General features: G+C 38.5%; 1 protein-coding gene across 1 annotated transcript in view; it reads right to left on the bottom strand.

Annotated features, from left to right (window-relative positions):
• The window catches only part of BRF1 (BRF1 RNA polymerase III transcription initiation factor subunit), a 197,677-nt gene that overhangs the window by 159,151 nt on the left and 16,732 nt on the right, over positions 1–21,794 (bottom strand). Inside the window, exons 2-3 of the mRNA XM_063440110.1 lie at positions 20,589–20,669; positions 13,528–13,701 (exon numbers count right to left, since the gene is read on the bottom strand). Of these exons, the coding sequence (XP_063296180.1) occupies positions 13,528–13,701; positions 20,589–20,669 (255 nt within the window). The remainder of the gene's footprint in view (positions 1–13,527; positions 13,702–20,588; positions 20,670–21,794) is intronic.

Raw genomic sequence — 21,794 nt, 5'->3', positions numbered from 1 at the left:
GGACAGTAAAAATGTGCCTGTATGTAAAAATATAGTAACTTACCAAATTCTATAGAAAGATAAAAATTATACATAATCTTAAATATAGTGCTGTTCAAAATTTACACTCGCCCACTAGCCTTTGGCAACTAGAAATTCACCCCTTCGTTAGTAATAAACTTTTAGTAGTGGCTAGTAACATAGCATTTGAAATATTGAGCCCTGTAGTAATGTGTACCACAATGTGACCCAGATAGAGCAGTACGGACTCTTTCCGCTAAACTCCCAGATTGCACTGTGGAGGATACAGTGTCTACAGAATACATTTTAGAATTTAAAGCTCCTACGTGGATCCCATAGACCCACTAAGAAAGGACTCACCAGAGAATAGGACTGGTCTCTCCATACACCAAATATCAATCTGGTTTAAGTGCACTTAGCTGCAATCTATTGCCACCGTCTCTCACTTAGACAAAGTAACCTGCTAGACAGGTCTCCAAGGAATTCACAGAGGACTGAGCTCTGCTCAACTTAAACCTACGATGATATCTGCTGAAGACATTTCGCTCACAGGAAAGCAGAGCTTCTCTACACTTACAGGATTGTAGTTGCCAACGCGGATATCGATCATTTCAGACCTTTGGCAACTACAATATGAACCCCATTACCTGCCCAGGATTATAGAAAAGACACCATCTGAATTTCATTCCAAATGCATGCAGGTCACAGTATCCACCTTAAACAAACAGGAGGATACACCTTGACAGTCTTGTAACAGGCACGGCTGCCCACAGTCATCTGTGTCTGAAAGTCATTAAAATTTACACACCCTGGGGAAAGGCAAAATACAGAAGATGAGTTTGTTGTCTGCTACTGTCTGCTGGCTTTGTATCTTCGTAGATGTTACTGATCTCCTGATTACAGCTAGAGCAGCTAAGATCATTGGACCCAAACTAATGAGATTTGTGGTTTGGGGACAAAATGTTCAAAAGACGTAGAGAGTCTTTATTCAAATGTTAATAACCCACAATTAGAAAATCTATTTAAACTGCTTTGTATTAGATAAAAAAATAAAATAAAATAAATAACTAGCAAACTATAATAAAAACGTAAAATTTATTACAGCCTACAATAAAAATAATACCAACATAAGTTGGAACGGAAAAACAACTTGTACCCTCAACAAACGTGTCTGACCAACTCAAAGCTCTCTGTGGATCTACAAACGTCCATAATTTCTTAAAATATAAAATAATTATTCTATGAAAATAAAGGAAGAGGAAAACTAACATTAAAGGGAGCCTGTAGGCCCTTTTAATGCTTTATCTCACTGAAGTGGTTATAGTGTCTGGAGTCCCCTGGCGCCATACCTTCTATTCCACGTTAAACCATTTTTAATGATTTAATGCTATATGAGAGTCCCCAGCGGTTTATCTTCCTAGTGCTGCTTGGGATAACGAGCAACCATTAGACAGAGTAGCACTGGGCAGCTGTGATTGGCTGAGAGTGTCAGACCGCTTTCCTGTCCGCAGTGCCCATTCACGTACGGAATTGGAAGTATATAATCTCTGATTAAGCCACACTCCCTGAGGGGGCATGGCTTTGGGAAGCCAGGGACCCTTATTTAGTGTAAAACAGATTCAAAATAGTGTATCACTTAATGTTGATACAGTGCCAGAAGACTCTCTAATATGGTAATTACAATGAACGGGAGCAGAACTACACATAACCGGAATAAATTGCGTCTGCGCGCAGATGTGCAACTTTCCCATGAACGCATCGGCAGTAGTACAATGAGGAACATGCTCGCATATTGTAGGTAGAATCTCTGAAATTAAACTGGAAATTACCTGCATTGTCTTCTAGCAGAAATATATTTACTTTAGCACCGAGACTACGCCAGCTAATGCAGAGCAATATTGAAATTTGTGCATTTTGGGTCTTAAAGTCAAATGCACTTGTGCCTCCTTTACCGATGTATTTTTACCATACAGAAGTCAGAAACAGACTTGGATCAAAAACAAACACAATAACTTTAACGGGCAGTCATAAACGACCATAATCTCTCTCAAATTGAAAGCTCACAGGCCATTTTTCTAGAAATGTTTTTCTTTCTGTAATAGAAGCGCTACAAATACGAGCTTTTAAACTCAGACATGGGTCTGTTCCCTCCGTACCCAGCAAGTCTACTTATATATTGTTCTGTTGGTACTCTCCATATTATTGGAGAATAATTACCGGTACTTTGCATAGCGCCCTGGGGCAGTGACTGTTAACTTTGAAACTGCAAATGTTTAAACGCTACATTCTCACAATGCTCAGCCAACCTTCAGGAGAAAAAAGTGTACAGACAGGCTATGGTAATAAGAGAAAAAAAACACACATCACAATCTTCTCAATCGTTACAAAGTAAACACTGACACCTGGCAAATTAGATTGCAAAATATAATCAGAAAGTGGAGCTCAGAGATCTGTGTCAACAGGAAAGTCAAAGAAGGGTGGGGAATTTTTGAGAAGTACAAAGAACAATGTTCGTACTCTCTAGAGTACGCACTGCTGTGAGAGAAAGGAAATAAACATGACCCTCGGCTAAATGTTTAGAGCTAAACAAGCAAAGATCAAGAACAGATTTAGTGTTTTTGAATTTGCCTTTTTTTTTTTCCTCTCTCCAAGTCACAAAAGATGTAGTATTGGCTGGGTCGCGAGCTCTCCCACCTGGCCAAGAATAACAGACACAGGCACACAGGACTTTTATTGTAGCGTTTACCTTCGGCTCTCCTGCTCCAGTTCATTAAACCGGCATCACAAGCCGTGGAACCTTACAGAGCAGCCAAATAGATCTTGGAAAGAGTTTGAAAGGTGTGTCTGGCTGGAATGGCTCCGCGTCTGCACAGAAGTCGCTCTGTTAGGAGGGTGAAATGAGCAGACAGAACAATTATACTATGTAACTGTTCAATGAGCCATAATCGGCCATTTATCAAGTTGGGATGAAAGGTCTTGGTGTGTTGGCCCAGTTACCTGCAGTCTGACTTACTTTTACAATTATCGGTCAAACAAAATAGCTCTTATAGTTACCCCTGAACTTCATGGGGTAGACATATCATCAGTATTTAAGACACACTCTTAAGGGGGGGTGGGTGTCTATTCATTTAACACCAAGCTATCGTAAACTGAAAGCCAAGTTGCAAAAATTGGGTAACCGTTAATTTGGAATAATCACAGCTTGCCTATTTTAGTAGGACTTTTGCAATTCGACTTTAAAGAAAGTATTACTCCACTCCTGCTGGGTGACTAGCTTTCAGCTTCTGCAGAACCCGATGCAGTCGCTATTCAGTGTCCGAGAGAATCAGCCAACCACACTCAGCTAATGAATTCAATTCTGCGCAAAAAATGAATTGCACAGAATTGATATTAGCAACCCGGGACTCTACTACCAAGCTAGATGATGACACGGCAGTGAGTCTGCTGGAGGTGGAGCTGCACCTCCGGCAGGAAAGGAGTTAATCTCAGAACGTGCATCATTTCAAAGCGAAACAATAATTATAAACACTCCAGGCACCGTGACCACTTAAAAACACTGAAGTAGTCAGAGTGTTTAGAGTAACCTTTTGAGTTTACTACAATTCAGTGTTTAACAAATCGATGGAAACGCATTTTCTGATCACAGCACAACTGTCGAAGCCACGAAAAACAGTAAATGTGGTGTCAGATGAATGGTGTGTATATTTACCAGTTTAGAAATGCTTCGGTCTGTTATAATAGAATTAAGGTGGGACCGCGTCTATAATCTATCTTGAAATAACAGTCTAGGTTAGTACTACCACAGTAAGTTAAAGAAGGAACGTCACTGGCTTAGTCACTTCCTGGTCTTTGTCAAACTCACCATGGATGCTGCAAAGCCTAGGAACATACAGCAAATTCAAAACAGAATATAATTTGCTAATGTATTATGTAGGTCTTGCAAAAACAAAATAAAAAATGGACCAGACCCTATTGCAATGTCACCAGTTATACTTCCATAGGCGACATGATACATTCACACACTAATAAATATAAAAAAAAAATAATAGTAATTTATTGGGATTCAGCCCAAAGCAGCAGTTTACAAACAAACAATTGAAATGTTTCAGTGGGCAATCCTGGCATCCTGCAAAAACCTGACTCCAAAGTATGAGGTCCTGACCAAGGGCAAGGAAAGTATTCCCTAATAAAACGGTAGATTAGTGAAGAAAAGCAAGCAGTGTGTTTACCATAATAAATGCATTCATTTCAGAATCTATGCTTTTCGAGATGGCTGGTTTTAATATAAGCATTTAAATTCAGTTTTCTCTAGCATAGAGATCTTTCAGTTTGTCAATCGAATTCCAGAAAGCACAGAGTCTGTCATTGTGTCTCTGCAGAAGGGCCACCCAGGCTGTGTACCTGAGATAGGCAGGGATTTACTAACCGTGCATTATTGCCGTTACTATTTGGATTATTATAGAACAGGATAATTATTTAATATTCCAAGAAACATAAAACATCCCTTCATTGAATCCTAAAATCCATACAAACCAGCTAACTAACTCTGAAACACACCAATCCTATACGGCGCGTTGCAAGGGAGACTTTGATAAATCAAGTTTGATTTCTACGTTTTTCTTTTATTATTTGTGTAGTGAAGGAATCACTAAAAGTAAACACCTACATGATTGGACTTCTTAATCTACAAACAGCCTACAGATCTGGGGTTCTGTGTGGGTAGATATGCTGGTCTAGTGGAAGAAGCCTTGTGAAGATCAGAAATTATCTCTAAAGAAAAGGCGTGCTAACGGCCTGCTGGGATTTACAGGAAAGCTTGTTGCACAACAACCGGTGATCTGCTTACTGGCTGCCATAGGTCTAGACTAGAGAATAATTGATTATGTGATTAGTGTAAACCTGCAGCCCTGTAAAGGCCAACAACAATTGCAAAACACAGCAGTAAAAGCAAACAAAGTGAAGCATTTATGATCCTATCAGTTTGACATTAAAAGAATTATAAACTATGATTCAACAGAAGTTCAGTTATTACCAAGACTGCGTAAGCTGGGATTTAACTTGGAAAATATATGCACCTCTCTCTTAGCTCTACATCACGTTTGTTAAAGGACCACTATCGGCACCCAGACCACTTCAGCTTAATGAAGTGGTCTGGGTGCCAGGTCCAGCTAGGATTAACCCTTTCTGCTGTAAACATAGACGTTTCAGAGAAACGGCTATGTTTATAATACGGTTAAATCCAGCCTCTGGTGGCTGTCTCATTGATTTTCACAGTGAGAAGACACCAGCGTCCATAGGAAAGCATTGAGAATGATTTCCTATGGACTGGCTGAATGCACGCGTGGCTCGTGCCGCACATGCGCATTCAGGCGATGACGAAGAGAAGGAGGAGGAGGAGAGAAGGAGGAGAGTCCCCGGCGCTGGGGAAAAAAAAAAAGGTAAATTTAACCCTTTCCACCCCCTAGAGCCCGGCAGGGGGAGGTGGGGGCACTGAGGATGGGGGGGGACCTAGAGACCCTATAGAGCCAGGAAAGCGAGTATGTTTTCCTGGCACTATAGTGGTCCTTTAAGTTTTTTCTACAAAGGCATTTTAATTCATGGATTTAATAATGACTTCAACATTTTACATGAATACATGCAAATATTTTCCTAAAATTATCTTATTGTCTAAAACTCAAATTTTATATAAAAGCTAAAAATATCTCATAACCCTTGGTATACAGTTCTTAGATGCATGTTTTCAAAGTGTTTTTTTTTATTTTAGCAGGAAGACAAACACTTCTCCTGCAATTTGTCATTATCAGATGGCAAATGAAAATACAATAATGTATAAGGAACTAGAAAACAGTGTTTTTGGTCAGGGTAACACTTCCCATACCTCTTACCTCTTACCTGCCACCCAGTGGGACAATATAAGGGAAGGTGGGCTAATGGGAGAACATGGGTTGCTGACATATCCCAAATTTGCACACAATTCACATAGGCCACCTTGATCTCTTACTCTCTTACCCCAATTACACTGCCAACAATGCAGCAGAGGGGTTCATCTCTGTATGTACATCATTTTATAGCAAAGTGCCGCACATACAAACTCCACGCACCACAACCACTTCAAATCACTAGTTGTCATGGTGTAACCCTTGACGTCATTCTATTTTTTTTTACATCATTTATTTAGTACAAAGTATTTACACATCGTTCCAGCATCATCAATACGGATAGTTTGTCTTAAAAAAAAACTCTCTCCTAAGTGGAATAAACCATTATCTCTACAGCCGATACCAAAATACAACTCTCATAATGTTTAGCATTTGATATACAAAGATGACAGACATTAGAAAATTAAGAACATACACAGAAAACTGCTTTAAAAGATTCTACGGACACAGATGCACAAGATTATAAAAGCCTGATCCGGCCTAACTACAAACAGAAAACTCTTAAAAGGGTTAACTAGAAAAAGAAAAGAAAAAAAACATTAAACAAAAATACAGTATTTCCATCATCTGCCACACACCATCTCTCCGCCAAGCTATAAATATTCATTTCACCCATTAAATTTAGGTTTCTGTTTCCCCACCGAACAGCACGTACAAAGACAGATAAAGAGACATTAAAACAGGGATCGGCCATGTCACAACGCCCACTCCACCCTCTGAAAAAGACTGAAGTAAGGACGCTAGAGAAATGGAAGAGGGTACTGCAACATCTGCTGTGTTCATGGAGACTGCTCTATTAAAGCTTCACCAAGTACTAATTAAAATGTTAATTGTTATACAGACATTTAAAGAAAAAAAAACAAAGAGCCCTGCAAGGTAGCAGAGGAACATGAAACATAATTTGAAAAGAAAAGTAGAATGTTGTAGCCATGAAAAGTTTTAAAAACTAAGGTTTTGTTTATTGCTCCAAGCAAATGGTGGGAGGTACATTCTGTAATACCTACTACCCTTCATTATTAATTTGAGAAATACATCCTGCTCTTGTAAGTTCTGTACTGTGCCAACTGAAGAGCATCGAGGGTGATTCTATATATAAAGTGATAACATTCTTTATAAACAATGCATCAATAAATACAGACAAAATAAATGAAAACTTATATTCCAGAATCTCATCACAAGAACTTACAATCTAACCCAATTAGGGAGATATAGAAAGGTAATGGTAATGGTCTCAACGGGAATGTCTTCTGGTTGAGTTTAACATTAGAGGAATTTTTTTTTTTTTTTTTTAAATAGTAATATGCCCAAACAGGCCATCAATAAGTACATTTGTAAGATGTAACATACATATTGGGGATAAGGGTACAATCAGTAAAATGCTTTATTTTTTATTAGCGTTTCACATCAGCTGGTAATTTTCGTTTCCAGGACTGAAAAATGGGTGTCTATACGTGAAAACTGTAAAGGAACAGGGGGGAGCAGAGCCCGGACACTGAGGGAACCCTACTCACCACAGTCCTCGGCACAAGACAGGATAGTGACTGAAAGGGACACAGCGGACCAAAAAAAAAATCCCCCCACCAAGAGACGGACTCACGATCCCGGTATAGGCACTAGATCACAGATTAACTCCTTAAAGGTTGGCACAAGAAAAACCACACACACACAAATACAAACATGATGAAGGGACCTGCATGTCCGACAACATTGTGGGCCTGCGAGCCCAAACGTATATCACGACTTGCATCTGCTAACAAAAGTTCGAGAAACCTAAAGACCTGCGAGTCTCATCATTTATTACAATCACAAATAAATAAAAATCATATTTACAAAAAAAACAAAAAAACACAAACACAAGCACAAGCTGGTGGCGAATTAATGTTGAGAGAAGTTTCATTTAAATATTGACCAATGGCATACAACTACCAATGTTCTATTTTGGCAAAAACAGCCCCAATTAGGTACCCTTAGTGTTCAATATCCAGGAAAGTAAAGCTGGTTAGAGTCATTATACATACATGGAGTGCATTCATGCCACTCCTTACTAAACTGTAAATACCCTAAATGCCAGCTGAGCAAGGTATGCTGGGATGGTAACCATACCCCAGGCCAGGCCTGAGTGTTGAGAGGTTTTTCCATCACAAGCTATTCCATATAGTTATTCTATTTGAACCAAGCTAACATTTTTTGTGTTTAGTTGAATCTATTTCATGTGCACATTGTGATCAATGTGTAAACATACAAACAACTTCACATAGGCCTGCCATAAAATTAAAAATCAAAACCTTAAAAGCACACAAAAAACATAACCTAATAAATTCAAAGGATTGTAAATGACTTCAATAAAATGCAACACGTCTTTGTAAACTCGAACCAATAACAATTTATATTTGAATGTAATAATAAACAATGTATAATGAAATGCCGATTGTTATTAGGAATGTATAGTGTCACAATGTATGAAATGAATGTAACAAAGGGCTGACCTCATCATACACCCTTCTAAAGTATTCCATGCAACAATATCTCCATTCATTGTGCACACATTGAGTACAGCTGCCCATTCGCCTGCTCCCAACACAGCAATGCACGCTGGTATGGAGCACAGCAGCTCGAGTTGCATACACACCAAAAATATGTTGCCTAGTAATGTAAACACCAAAATACAAAGATTTAACAGTATAAAGGCATAATGGACTCAGACCTTAAATGAAAATGTTAGTGTTTTGTTTACATCAAATTTAATAAATGTCTGTCATATCACTGATCATTTTAGCTTCTTCTACCATAGAAGGAAATACAAATATTTCTAAGCTTTTACAAAAATTTGGAGAAAGCAGCCTGCTCTGTTACGGTACCTGCTGCCTTCTCTCCTGTAGAGATTTTGTATGCAGTCAGATAGTTCTACGGGCAGTGGGAGCAGATGGCACATGCCAACACTGACAGTTAGTGCCTCCAGCAGATCAGCTGTATGCCAGCAATGAGGGGAACATGCCACGTGTGCAAGCAGAAAATCATTTCCTAAACTAATGCAAACGTTTTGTTGTGTCTTTATATATGCAATGTTGTTATAATTGTAAACAACTTAATTAAAAAGTAAAACAATATAAAACATTATACACACACACAAGGCTTAAAGTCTTATGTCACTAGCCAGAGCTTAAAGGAAAAACATTTTTTTAATATATTATATACACATACACACACATAAATATATATATATATATACACACATACATATATACACACACACGTGATACTCGAAAAATTAGAATATCGTGCAAAAGTTCATTTATTTCAGTAATGCAACATAAAAGGGGAAACTAATATATGAGATAGACGCATTACATGCAAAGCAAGATAGTTCAAGCCGTGATTTGTCATAAGTGCGATGATTATGGCTTACAGCTCACGAAAACCCCAAATCCACAATCTCAGTAAATTAGAATATTGTGAAAAGGTGCAATATTCTAGGCTCACAGTGTCCCACTCTAACCAGCTAAGTAAGCCATAACACCTGCAAAGGGTTTCTGAGCCTTTAAATCGTCTCTCAGTCTGGTTAGGTAGGAATCACAATCATGGGGAAGACTGCTGACCTGTGCAGAAAACCATCATTGACACCCTCCATACGGAGGGAAAGCCTCAAAAAGGTAATTGTGAAGGAAGTTGGATGTTCCCAAAGTGCTGTATCAAATCACATTAATAGAAAGTTATGTGGAAGGGAAAATTGTGGGGGAAAAAAAGGTGCACAAGCAGCAGGGATGACCGCAGCCTGGAGAGGATTGTCAGGAAAAGGCCATTCAAAAGTATTGGGGACTTTCACAAGGAGTGGACTGAGGCTGGAGTCAGTGCATCAAGAGCCACCACACACAGATAATCTATGGGGCATTGCCAAGAGAAAGATGAGAGACAGGAGACCGAACAATGCAGAAGAGCCGAAGGCCGCTATTGAAGCATCCCGGTCTTCCATAACACCGCAGCAGTGCCACAGGCTGATAGCTTCCATGCCATGCCGCATTGAGGCAGTAATTGCAGCAAAAGGGGCCAAAACCAAGTACTGAGTCCATATGCATGCTTATACTTTTCAGAGGTCCGATATTGTTCTATGTACACTCCTTGTTTTATTGATTGCATGTAATATCCTAATTTACTGCGATTGTGGATTTGGGGTTTTCATGAGCTGTAAGCCATAATCATCGCACTTATGACAAATCACGGTTTGAACGATCTTGCTTTGCATGCAATGCGTCTATCTCATATATTAGTTTCCCCTTTAAGTTGCATTACTGAATTAAATGAACTTTTGCACGATATTCTAATTTTTCGAGTATCACCTGTATATCTGTAACACAGGGTATAGCTTACATCAAGATATAATAAATTAAATATAATCATTTAAGCACGACCATATACCTATTAAAGGCAAACATGTTCCGCATTGTAACCTGAAACCCCACTATCCAAGTCTAAAGCCATTTCCCGGTATTAAGTCACAAATCTGTTCCCCAAATCGACTGGTAAAATGACCAATTATAAAGATTCCATGTGCATTCTACACACAATCTATTAACTCAGTAATGTATTGAATTGTCAATTATTTCTAAAAATGAAAAGTTCAATATAGCTGTCTGGCTTTATATATGCTGAATATTCTGTGAACACTCAAAATGTATTGAAATTTAATCTGAAGTATCCAGCTGCTATAATCAAACATACACTTGTCACTCCACTGACTGCAGGCCAAATTTGGCTGCCTTAATCTAAGGAGATTAAATATCCACAAATCTTTAGAAGGAGCGTGCTGCGATCGTATTGTACAGAGCGGGCTATTCAAGCCTGGAATTTAAGGTGGAAACGAGGTATGCAAACTACTAAAATTGAATTTCACAGTAACATCATACAATAATTCACAGGGAGATGACTGTTAGAAAAAGATAGCTTGCACTTAAAACAGGAGGGCACCAGGCTCTGGGGAGAGCGAACTCCTCTACAGGAACTTCGAGGATTCCTGGAAAGCTACCAATGCAAGGCCAATAAAAACAATAATACATACACAAACACAACAATATAGTGTATCTGTAATGCTCTATTTAGTTATATATGAAAGAGCTTTTTAAAAAGCACATTAACCATTTCCATAATGTGAAAAATCTTGTAAAAGTTAAACTTTTGTTAAGGTCATATAATGACTCTTCCTAACATACACTGTTCGTTCCCCCGTAGCCAAGCGCAACATTAAATTAAGTTTTCAACTTGCTAAAAAAAAATGTAATGTCTGAAGATTCCTGAAAATAAGATGTGTAGGTCAATGGGCAGGAGGGTGGGCAGGAACGCTTACCTCTGGCTAGGAATACTTGAGGAAAGAGCCGATCACTCTTAAAAGGATAGCATAACTACTACAGCCAACTGCAGTGGTTATGGTGCCAGAAGTCCCCTGGCACCTTCTCACAGTAAGCTCTCAAACCATATGCCTGACTCTATTAAGGCTCGCAATTCTGTTTTCTAAAGATGCTAAATCACACTGTGATACAAACTATGGGCATTATGCCATGTCTCAGCTGGCACGGTGCATATTAATACAGACCAGGATTGTGGGTGCCCAACAAAGTCAGGGAAATGGTGTGACAGCTTACCATGGGACTAAGAGACTTCACACAATACCTACTAAAGAGTGCTGTAGTGGTTATGGTGCTTGAAGTAGCTCTTTAGGCAGTCAGACTTCGTTTGACAGGTGGTAGATTACAATGTCACACAATGATGCCCCCATTTGGATCAGAGCTGCAGCTGAACACAAGAAATATTATGGGATGCCCACAAGATATTGCTGCAGATGAACGTTAAGTAACTTCTATTTAATAGATGGTTGTCTTCTGTGTATTGTATTGTCTTATTAAAAACAAAAAATGTTTACCGCTTGTGTATCTGTGAATTGTCTCAATGTGGAAAAGGCTCCACAAATCTATACCCCCTACTCTATACAATGGGGACTGATCTTTTCCCATAAACTCCTGCACAACACAGGTTTACAGCCTACGTAGCAGATCCCTCACCAAATAGGAGAGAACTGGTTATAGGCCATAAATAAAACCTAACAAGCCATAGCCCAGCACAGACACAGCTTAGAAAGATCGAGTTTAAGCAAGAGGTGAACACATTTAAAAGCTTGGGAACCTTTTTTTTTAATGCAAGATATTCTCAGTAGGAATAAGTAGGTGCATAAAATGCGGTGTACATTTTCAGTGACACAAAACTAATGTGGAGCTTCAAAAAGTGAATCTTTAAAGTGCTGATTTTCATTTATAAATGAAGTTTCATTTATAAACAAAACAAAAAAAAAATACAAATGGCATTTTTCTGGCCTCATAATAAATAGGACACAATAAAAAGAGGTATCAAGCAGTGATCGCATACATTTCAAATTCTACTTTGTGTGATTTTGGGAGGGTGGGGGTTGTTTTTTGTGGTTTTTAATATTTCTCTGGGTTTTCAGAAAATGTATTCCACAGTGAGAAAGTCTGAGCTCTTTCAATCTAATTTCACTTGCAAAGCAAGTTTCTGCACTACTGCATTGAAATGTTTTTTATTAAACCTTTGACAGAAGAAATGAGAAATCTAAAAACAAAAGGACACTTCTAAACCGTTGCATAAATCCAACTGCAATGGAAAAAAGCATGGAGAGCTGGGAATAAGGCAAGAAAATGCTGCAGATTGCAAAAGATACCCAACATGTCGGCAATGCTGAATTCGGATTTAGATATGCCCTATATCCCTGCCAGCCGCCGCCGCCCCCCCCCCCCCCCCCCCCTATTACTTTTCAAATGTTATTCAGAAAAAAAAAAAAAAAAACCAACAAGAAACAATTCCAATTATTTTAATCAATGAAAATAAAAATCTGTCTGTGCTGAAGAATATGTGTATTACTTTTGGAAATGAAAAGCACTTCTCGATGATCGATCCGTTCATAAACCAGACTAGATAACCGTTCTACTGCCGAGAGACCTGGGCTACGTTACTGCACCTTTCATTGTTAACACGAATCTGTTCTACTTTTAATATAATAAGATTATTTATCAAGAAATCACAATATGTGTCTGTTGCATCAATATAAGGGATATTTGTAGGCATGGGCTACACTTCCTTGTTTCCATCTCAAAATATTAATTTTAAATGTCTGACTATATCACAGCAAGTTGTGAGATAAAGAAAGATGGCTGAAAATATTGAAAGCCAATTACGTGCGCTGCTCTTTTCCAAATTTTGCCAAACACCAGCACTTGCATGACAAGAAATTAACTACTTTGTTTTAGGAGATCTTTTGATTGTGTTGCCCTGTGTAGCAGTTTTGTTTTTCCTTTTAAAATCAGCAGTAAGAACCGATCCATAGAGCTGCATAAAAAGGTTAAACTTGACGGACTGGAGCCTTTTTAAAACCTGTATAACTAGTCAACTATTTTACAATTAAAAGTCGCACATCTGGGATTGATCACATTTAGACCAAATATACTGTTCATTCTGCAACATAAGGGATTACACAAAAATACAATCAGAATATAATTCAGAGAGACTCGATTGCTACATGAAAGGATACGTGGAGTTCCTTCCGTCCTGCACACCAAGTAGAGACAGGCAGCTATGACGTGGGTCATTTTCCGACCACGGGTGAGATGCTTACTGACAGCCATTTTGAAGAAATTAAAGGCAGTATCCAAACAATGTTTGTTAAGTTGTAACTGGACTCCCAAGTTATGAATCTGCCTCTTTCCTGAAACAGAAAAGGAATATATTATAGAAATGATTAATTAGAATATATTTGCCCTTTTGAGCCAATTGCACAAAGTTGAAATTAGTTTGGTTCTTCAAGTTTAAATCACAGAGATGACATAGAATTAAATAGAGACCACAGAACAAATGAGACATAAGCACGTTTTATGCCACCCCCACATCAGAAAAGTCTTGTATTTATAGAGCAAACAAGCTTGTCGACCTGCGAAAAAGAATCCTATATTAAAAATATAGCACATGCTTTGAGTATGTCACGCTGCACGTCTTTGAAACATTGTGTGAAAGGACTATTAATGAAGTGATATCCTACTAGTAACTCACCAAGGTCTGCAACTAAATGCTCTCAAGGACCACACTTTAACCACTTAAGGACCAATGCCATTGTTATCATCCTCACAGTCTTTTGCCAGAACTAATGTCTTTTTTTTTTTTTTTTTTTTTTAATAATATCAGCAGGTCCATACAACCCATGAAATGTGTAGCCCATTTTGGAATGTGTTACTCACAGACTAGATGGATTAAGAGATTGCACCTCATTATGGCAGCACTTAAAGGACCTCCTTGATTTAATGGCACAGACAGGGTCTGCAGCAACTGGGTATGGCAGAAACATCTTATACGGTACTTATTTATCCTGTTTAAGAAGAGTTTGATAGCAAATCATATGAGAATAATGGTCCTTTGAATGCAGGGTTTAGCTGATCCAGAGTGACAGAAATTGGGCCAAAACCCAAGGCTTTGTCCACCTGACTTGCCTCAATAGTCTAGAAGGATGTGGGGTGGGCACTGGTGGCCAGCTCTCCCAGCATAATCCCTACCTTGCCCTCATCATTGTGCCTCTAAAAGACAGATGCGCTCATTGGGAGTATATCTAAAAACAGCTCCTTCTTCTGAAGCCTTTGCAAGCCCTCCCCTTCTAACCCCACACAGACTTTCTGTGACTATCCAATCAGAGACTTCCAATGCTGCTCAATGAGAAATCTTTGCAAGGCAGGAGCTCTGAGCAATTGCTGCCTATTCAGTTTAACTCCACTGAGCTCAACAAACCAGGAAGTAATAGGACTTGTTGCCAGATTAATAGTCAGAGGATGTTACATAGTTAATTTATAAAAGACAATGTCTATTGAAACCTGCATGTTTTGCTAAAGTGCTTTATAGGTCTCCAGTGTCCCTTTAATGAAACTTTAGCCTGGCTAAGATACTAAGTTCCATGGTTATGAAATTGAGTGTTTGATAAAAATGAAAGTATGAAGGTCTTTTTTTGACGATCAATGACTTGAATATGGTGCACATAGCTTGAAACTGCAAAGGTGTGTAAGGATTTAGCTCCTTAGCCCTCTGACATGAAAGGAGCGATCTATACTTCCTCTCTCGACTGTACCGATGTGTGGCATGTCACGTAACGGTTAATGGGATCGTCAGTAAGGTGAGTTCATAAATGGAGCTGCTGCAGGTTGATCTACTTATTCAATAAACATATTCTGGATTATTTGATGGAGTTTTTACTTTTTATTACACAGCCAACATGATAGCAAAAGAATAAGAAATGCAATCAACGACAGACTGATTGACAACGGTTATTATAAAAATATAAAGTGACAAGAATTAGGGAAAGTGAAGAAATTTGACAGTGTATGAAAACAATGAGTTGTATCTCAGAGTCTGAACAAAGTACTGAAAACAATTATCCAAAAAGTGTTCAGATGAGAACCAGATTCCTTTAGAGTCTGTCTTTGCGGGGAGGAGGGTGCAAGGTTAAGGAGAATTACTCTGAACAAAAATAATGTTCTCTTGAATATAAGGTTGCTGTTTTTTAAAGTCTGGTTACTAATGAGAGACTTCATAATCCGCAGAGAACAGAACGCCGTCTGCCAGCCTATTGGGAGCATTACAAGTTATCATAGATCATACATATCAGTCTGAAGATTCAAAAAGTAAAATAATTTGCCTCCATACCGTCAGTACACATATAAAAGACCTTTTCCTGTGGTTTCCAGTGCAGAGTAGTATTTCTACAGGACATTGGTACATAAACGGAGGCTCGTCAAAAGCAAGGAGCCACAAACTTTACTGCGTCTCTTTGTCTCCTGATTTCAACAAATGTTTGCCAGCCTGACATAAAACACGCAAAAAAGACTGAGTGCCTGCGGTGACGTTTTTAGGAGCCGTCGGCACCCTGGAATATGTCAGGACCTATTTTATTAGTTGAGAACAAAACAAAGCTTATTGACACTGACAGGATAACAGTTCTCAAGTAAAGAGCCGCCGTCCTGTCATATACAGTGGGATTTTGCTATATTAGTGTCAGAGGCATTAAACATGTGTAGTACGGGAATTAGAGTTAGCTTCCAGCCGAAAGACCACTCCTTTTCTTTACAATATTCCACAGAATGCAGGAAACATTCTTCCAATACACCAGCCGTCCTGTGTTTGCGTTTGATGAAAATTTGAAAGACCGACTCTCATTCATAAACAATTTTAGGGCTGAATAGTTAGCAAAATATTGTATTACTGACTTACAACTAGAGATAAAAAATATCAGTGGTAAAGAGACTAGTAAAAGAGAAATACTATTCTTTTATATGGTGTTTTTTTGTTTTTGGTTTTTTTTTATGGACAATGGGCCTTTAAAGTCTTCAATTCCTAAAGCTGCAATTCCTAAAAAAACAAACTGACAAACAGCCGGGACAAAAAGGATTGCCAGACTGAACGCTTCCTCCAATGGCCACAGCCATTCTTCATTTATAGAGCAAGTTGCTTGGTAAATTCCTATAGCAAAAACAAGACAATAAAAAAAAAAAAAAAAATTATATATATATATATATATATATTTTTATTTTTTTTAAAAGTAAACTACTATGGTCAGTGTCCAATTCGCTTCAATTAAAGTCACATTATAGTGTTAGGAATACAAAACTGTGTTGCAAGTGCTACAGTGTTTTCCTCTGCAGAAGGGCTTTGCGCACCATTTTTCCAGTCCCTCCAGCAGACTCTTCTGCTCGGCCAATTAAATTCTCCTCATAAAGGTGGATTGGTGAGGAAAAGCGCACACACGTCTAGCGCACACCTCCAAATAAATGGAGGATAGCGGAGAGGGCAGAACCTAACACTGTTCTCACAGCGGAAATGCCTCTAGAAGCCGTCAGTTAGACCGCCGCTAGCGCTGTGTCTGACTCTGCAACATAAGCTTTTCAAACAGGGTTAAAACAAAAGGACCATGCACCCAGGCCACGTCATCTTAATGATTCATTTGTAGTTTCCTTTTTGGCACAAATAATTACCGGTTCATCATGGCAAAGTGTTAACGTTTATTAGAACATTTCCACAATCCAAATAAGGGAGATATAAAAAAGAAAAATATTTGTTCTGTTATAAACAAACGGGAATTGACTGCATTTAATGAAGTCGCATTGTTTTTGCCACGTGGGGAAAAAGAAAGATTTAGCAGCAAAAATGTGCTTTCAGGTCTAATTTGTGATAGAAATTTCCCAAACAGCTATGCTGCAGTCCCACGAGGGAGAACTATTTGTAAGAAAATACCAGGGCAACCGCGAGCAGAGTGAATAAAGGAATCTAATTTTAAAAGCATCTATTTTTAAGCCACAACAACTGCATAGAAATTCACATTCCAAGTATAACTACCAGAGCCTGCCAAACGCAGGAGAACTAAGCAGCGGACAAAGAACATTCCTTTTGGTTTACAGCGCTTTGTGTAGAATCCACCTACTGGGTAACAGGAGTTATTAGGCCATTTCGGCTCCATATGGATGACGTCCTGCCCTTTAAAGGTGGAATGTGACTTCCATGGAATTAACGTCAATGAAAAAAAAAAATCGAATTTTACCTAGAATTTGTGTTGACCTTTTTTTTTTTTTTAATGTGTTCACCTATTTTCCTTATATTAAAAATGTACCAAATTACATCATCATCTAGTTCCGTTAAAGGGACTCCCCAGTGCCAGGAAAACAAACCGTTTTCCTGGCACTGCAGGTCCCCTCTCCCTCCCACCACCCATCCCAAGTTGCTGAAGGGGTTAAAACCCCTTCAGTGACTTACCTGTATGCAGTGCCGCTGTCCCTCAGCGCTGGTTCAGGGTCTGCCCACGCTCCTCCCCCACCGACATCATCCGGCGGGGGAGACCTATTGCGCTTGCGCGGCCGGCAGCGGGGAGACACTTAATGAGCATACGCGTGCATTAGACTTCCCATAGCAAAGTAGACAGTCACTAGAGGAGGAGTTAACCCTGCAAGATAAATATTGCAGTTTATGAAAACTGCAATAATTACACTTGCAGGGTTATGGGTAGTGGGAGATGGCACCCAGACCACTCCAATGGGCAGAAGTGGTCTGGGTGCCTGGAGTATCCCTTTAAGGCAAAGTCGGGGCTTTCTCTATTGGGACTGCCAGGTGGCAAAAGACGAAGCTTATAACGATGGCTGACAGGGAGCTAAGATGGAGGCACCCAGTTTCAGGGTAAAAAAAGTGTTGATTTCTAGGTTTAATTTTATTTCTTTTACACTGCACATATACATTTTGCTTGATATAGAGATAAGTAGGCAGAATATTTTTAAAATCCTGTAAAGTTTCCCCTTTAAACCCTTATGAGCATAGATCACTAATGTGAAGTATTCTCAGAATCCTAGTAAATATAAAAGACAATTAACAAAAAATTTTCAGTAGTCAAGAAATTCTATTTAAATCCGACGTAGTTCATTGGACAATGAAAATCCTTGGGCAGGACATCATGTGTGTTTCAGAAGAGCACAATAGGTTTCTTTTTCAAGGAAAGAAAAACGCAAAATAAAACACAAATGAAAACAACGGATACTTCATCCCCACAGTTTGCTACAAATCAGCAAGCACCAGGGACTGGGAGATTTACATCAGGAGTCCATGGAGAGATCTAGCTTAGCGCGTGCAAGTGATTTTATTCATGAAAGTACATAAACAAAACTTCTCGATTCACAAGAAGATGTAGCATGGCTTCTATAAGCCATTTGAATAATGTAATGTAGCGATCAGTTTGGAATCCAACATATAAACCTTGTGAAGACGTCATCAAACCCAAGCATTTAACGGATTGCCATTATCCATGTGTGGTACAGCTATACCGAAACTGTAACATAACGAGCTAAATAAGATTCCTTGGAAGTCAAACAGCCCATGGCATCCACCCAACAGAGGTATGCGCACTATCGACATGACCCTGGCATATGCTCCCATTTTTTCTATCATTCTCCTCTCAGGATATTTCTGTTGACCAATCAGAAATACTGTATTTAACCAACGAAAAAGCCATGGCAATTCAGAAGTGGAACCTTGTATGAAAGACTCTGCTTCCCCTGTATATCTACAATCAGTGTAGACTATATACCCTGGAACTTACTAATCAAGTTCCTGGTCAAATCATTATTAAAACATTGTGACAGTGAACTTGCAGAGATGCTGGGACATGGTGTTCTGCGATGGGGAAGATACACAGCACGTTCTCCTGCTCAAATGAGTGTGGCACGGCTTACCCAACAGACTTAGGAGTACATATCCACACATATAATTATACGATAACGTGAGTTGCAGTGCCAACAGAAAGCATACTCTGTATATGTCTGTTTTTTTATTTCATCCTGAGTTGTCACAGTCCATTAACTGAATAAAATGTTTAAACGATTCATTTAGTGAATTTTGCTGAGACTACAGTAACTGAAGGATGACAAAACACTAAGAATGTCAGACCCCATTTAAACTACGATGAGACACAGTAACGAGCAAAAATACCAAATCTTGAGCATGAAGAAAGCACAGTATAGCGGTGCATTGTGGTAAACATTTTATCGACATGTCACCCTGGCCAGACTTGGCAAACAGACATTTCCGTGTGGAATTAGATCAGGGATTTTTGCCCCAACCTCCATTTTTGGATTTTTCTCGTCCTCCAAATCTCCACCCCCGCTTCTCTTGTTTTGGTAAGGACAGCAAATGTCTAAATAATTCTTGCCTGGGTCTGATACTATAATTTATTTTTAATTCGCTTTCTTTTGATGTGATAAAATAGAATTTTAATAAAACTAAAAAAAAAAAGTTCTTGTACGTTGAGAGTGCAGCTTATAAAGTATGGTGAATGTTTCTTACACCCAGACACTACATCCTTCGACCAGACACTGCAATATATCGTGGGAACTTGGAACCCAAAATCCCAAATCACTTCACTTTCTTTGTAATTTAAAAAAAAATAAAATAAAAAATTATGAGTTGACACAAAACTGTATTAGTGATTTTTTTTTTTTTATTAATTCGGAAGTGAAATGTTATCAACAATTTTGAGTCAACGGCAGTGAACATGCATGAAGATACAATTCTCATTGTGTAGTTCCATCGCTGTTGGTGCGCTTCGAGAGCCACTGAAGCCAGTCGTGTGTCTCTGTACTTTTTATTCTGACATCAGACATGGTTCCAGCAAACAAGTGCCTAATATTCAACTAATCCTTCTAACCTACACATCAGCTGCAGGTCACTAGCACAAAGCGCAAAAAAATTACTGGCTGCCAACATTATGTGAATAACAAAACTACAATAAAAAAGTAAAAATATGGTATAAATCATGAATGACAAAAGCAGAATTTGGTGGACAACTATCCCAGAGTTCATTCAACAGATTCAAGACCAAAACCTGTGATATTACATTTACTGAATCAAATTCCGACATTCTACCGGTCATGTCATTAACACGAATAGCAACGTTACATGTTGCGCAGTGTACATATTGGCCACAGCAAGCATTTTTTGGGAATGGCAAAATAAAAATAAATAAAAAAAGATTATATTAAAAAGTATATGAATATAAAAAACAAACTATGATTTATAAGGTACCATTTTGCAGCGTCTGAGCGCGAGATTCCTTCCCCAAATTGGTATGAAAGCCTCCGCCAAGTGATGGGGTTTTACCGGTACCTGCAAAATAAACAAACATGTAAAATAAATTTAAAAAGGGGAACCAAATGTTTAGGCAGTAGGACTTTCTTTTTAATGCTTCCTACGTCTATCTCATTTAAAAATGTATATAAATCGGAGAGCGTAACAGTTTTACAAGTTCTATATAATCCGCTATAGAAACAGAACGAAAATACACAATCAAATTTACTGTTGGAGAGAAGAGGCCTATAGACACTAGGCATAACTACATCAGTAAGGAGATAAAAGCATCAGACAGAATTATATTCATGTTATATTTGTGTTTATGGCATCTGTATCCAAGCACAAATTATTTTCCTCATTTACTTATTTTACTTGTTAATTTCTAAAGAAAAAAAGAAAATCAAAGAAAACACGCGTATGATTTTTTTTTGTAATTGCTATCAGTTATGTGAATTTTAAAGTTTGTTCTTTTAAGCTATCATAACAGTTCTCTTTAACTGTTCTAGAACAGAAGGTGCCTATAAAAGTTACAAAAAAGATTAAATATAGAGAAACACTGCCCCCTACTGCACACAAACTAAATTACAGGGATCCAACATTTCAATGCATTATTATGCATTTGCAAACATTCCATGTTATATTTCAGTTTGTGCTCCGTTTGTCACATGTTGGGACAGCAGGTCATTAAATCTCATATGGCAATTCATGGACAGGAACTACTAATTCTCAATCACAACTTAAATAAATTTAATTGGGCTAAGAAAGCTCCCAGGGGGACAACAAGGAACGTTCCAGTTCATAAAAAGAAATATTGAGCTGGCTTTTTTGTATCCACTGGGACCTTGCGAATGAAGGGCACAGCATCGCGCTTTATTGAGGTGGCCTTTTTAAACAGAAATTACTTGGAAAAATTCTCCAACAAACCTACATCTTCAACACAGCAGTGTAAAACTAAATATTGCAAATTCTGTTCCTAATTTACCACAGTTCATAGTTTTAGGAATGCACCAGCTTTTGTGTGGTGGTAGGTCAACTTTTTTTTTTTTTTTTAAATGAAGGTGTCATGCCCACGTTAATTACCCGGATCCCATTGGCTTAAGTGGGATACTGAGAGAGGCACTGCAAGGTAAGCAATGTTGGGTTTACAATGAGGGTTGAGTT

Source organism: Pelobates fuscus, chromosome 13 (assembly GCF_036172605.1).
Source record: "Pelobates fuscus isolate aPelFus1 chromosome 13, aPelFus1.pri, whole genome shotgun sequence".
Lineage (NCBI taxonomy): Eukaryota > Metazoa > Chordata > Amphibia > Anura > Pelobatidae > Pelobates > Pelobates fuscus.
Note: the sequence above shows the minus strand (reverse complement) of the source record. Positions and strands in the feature narration are given on the sequence as shown.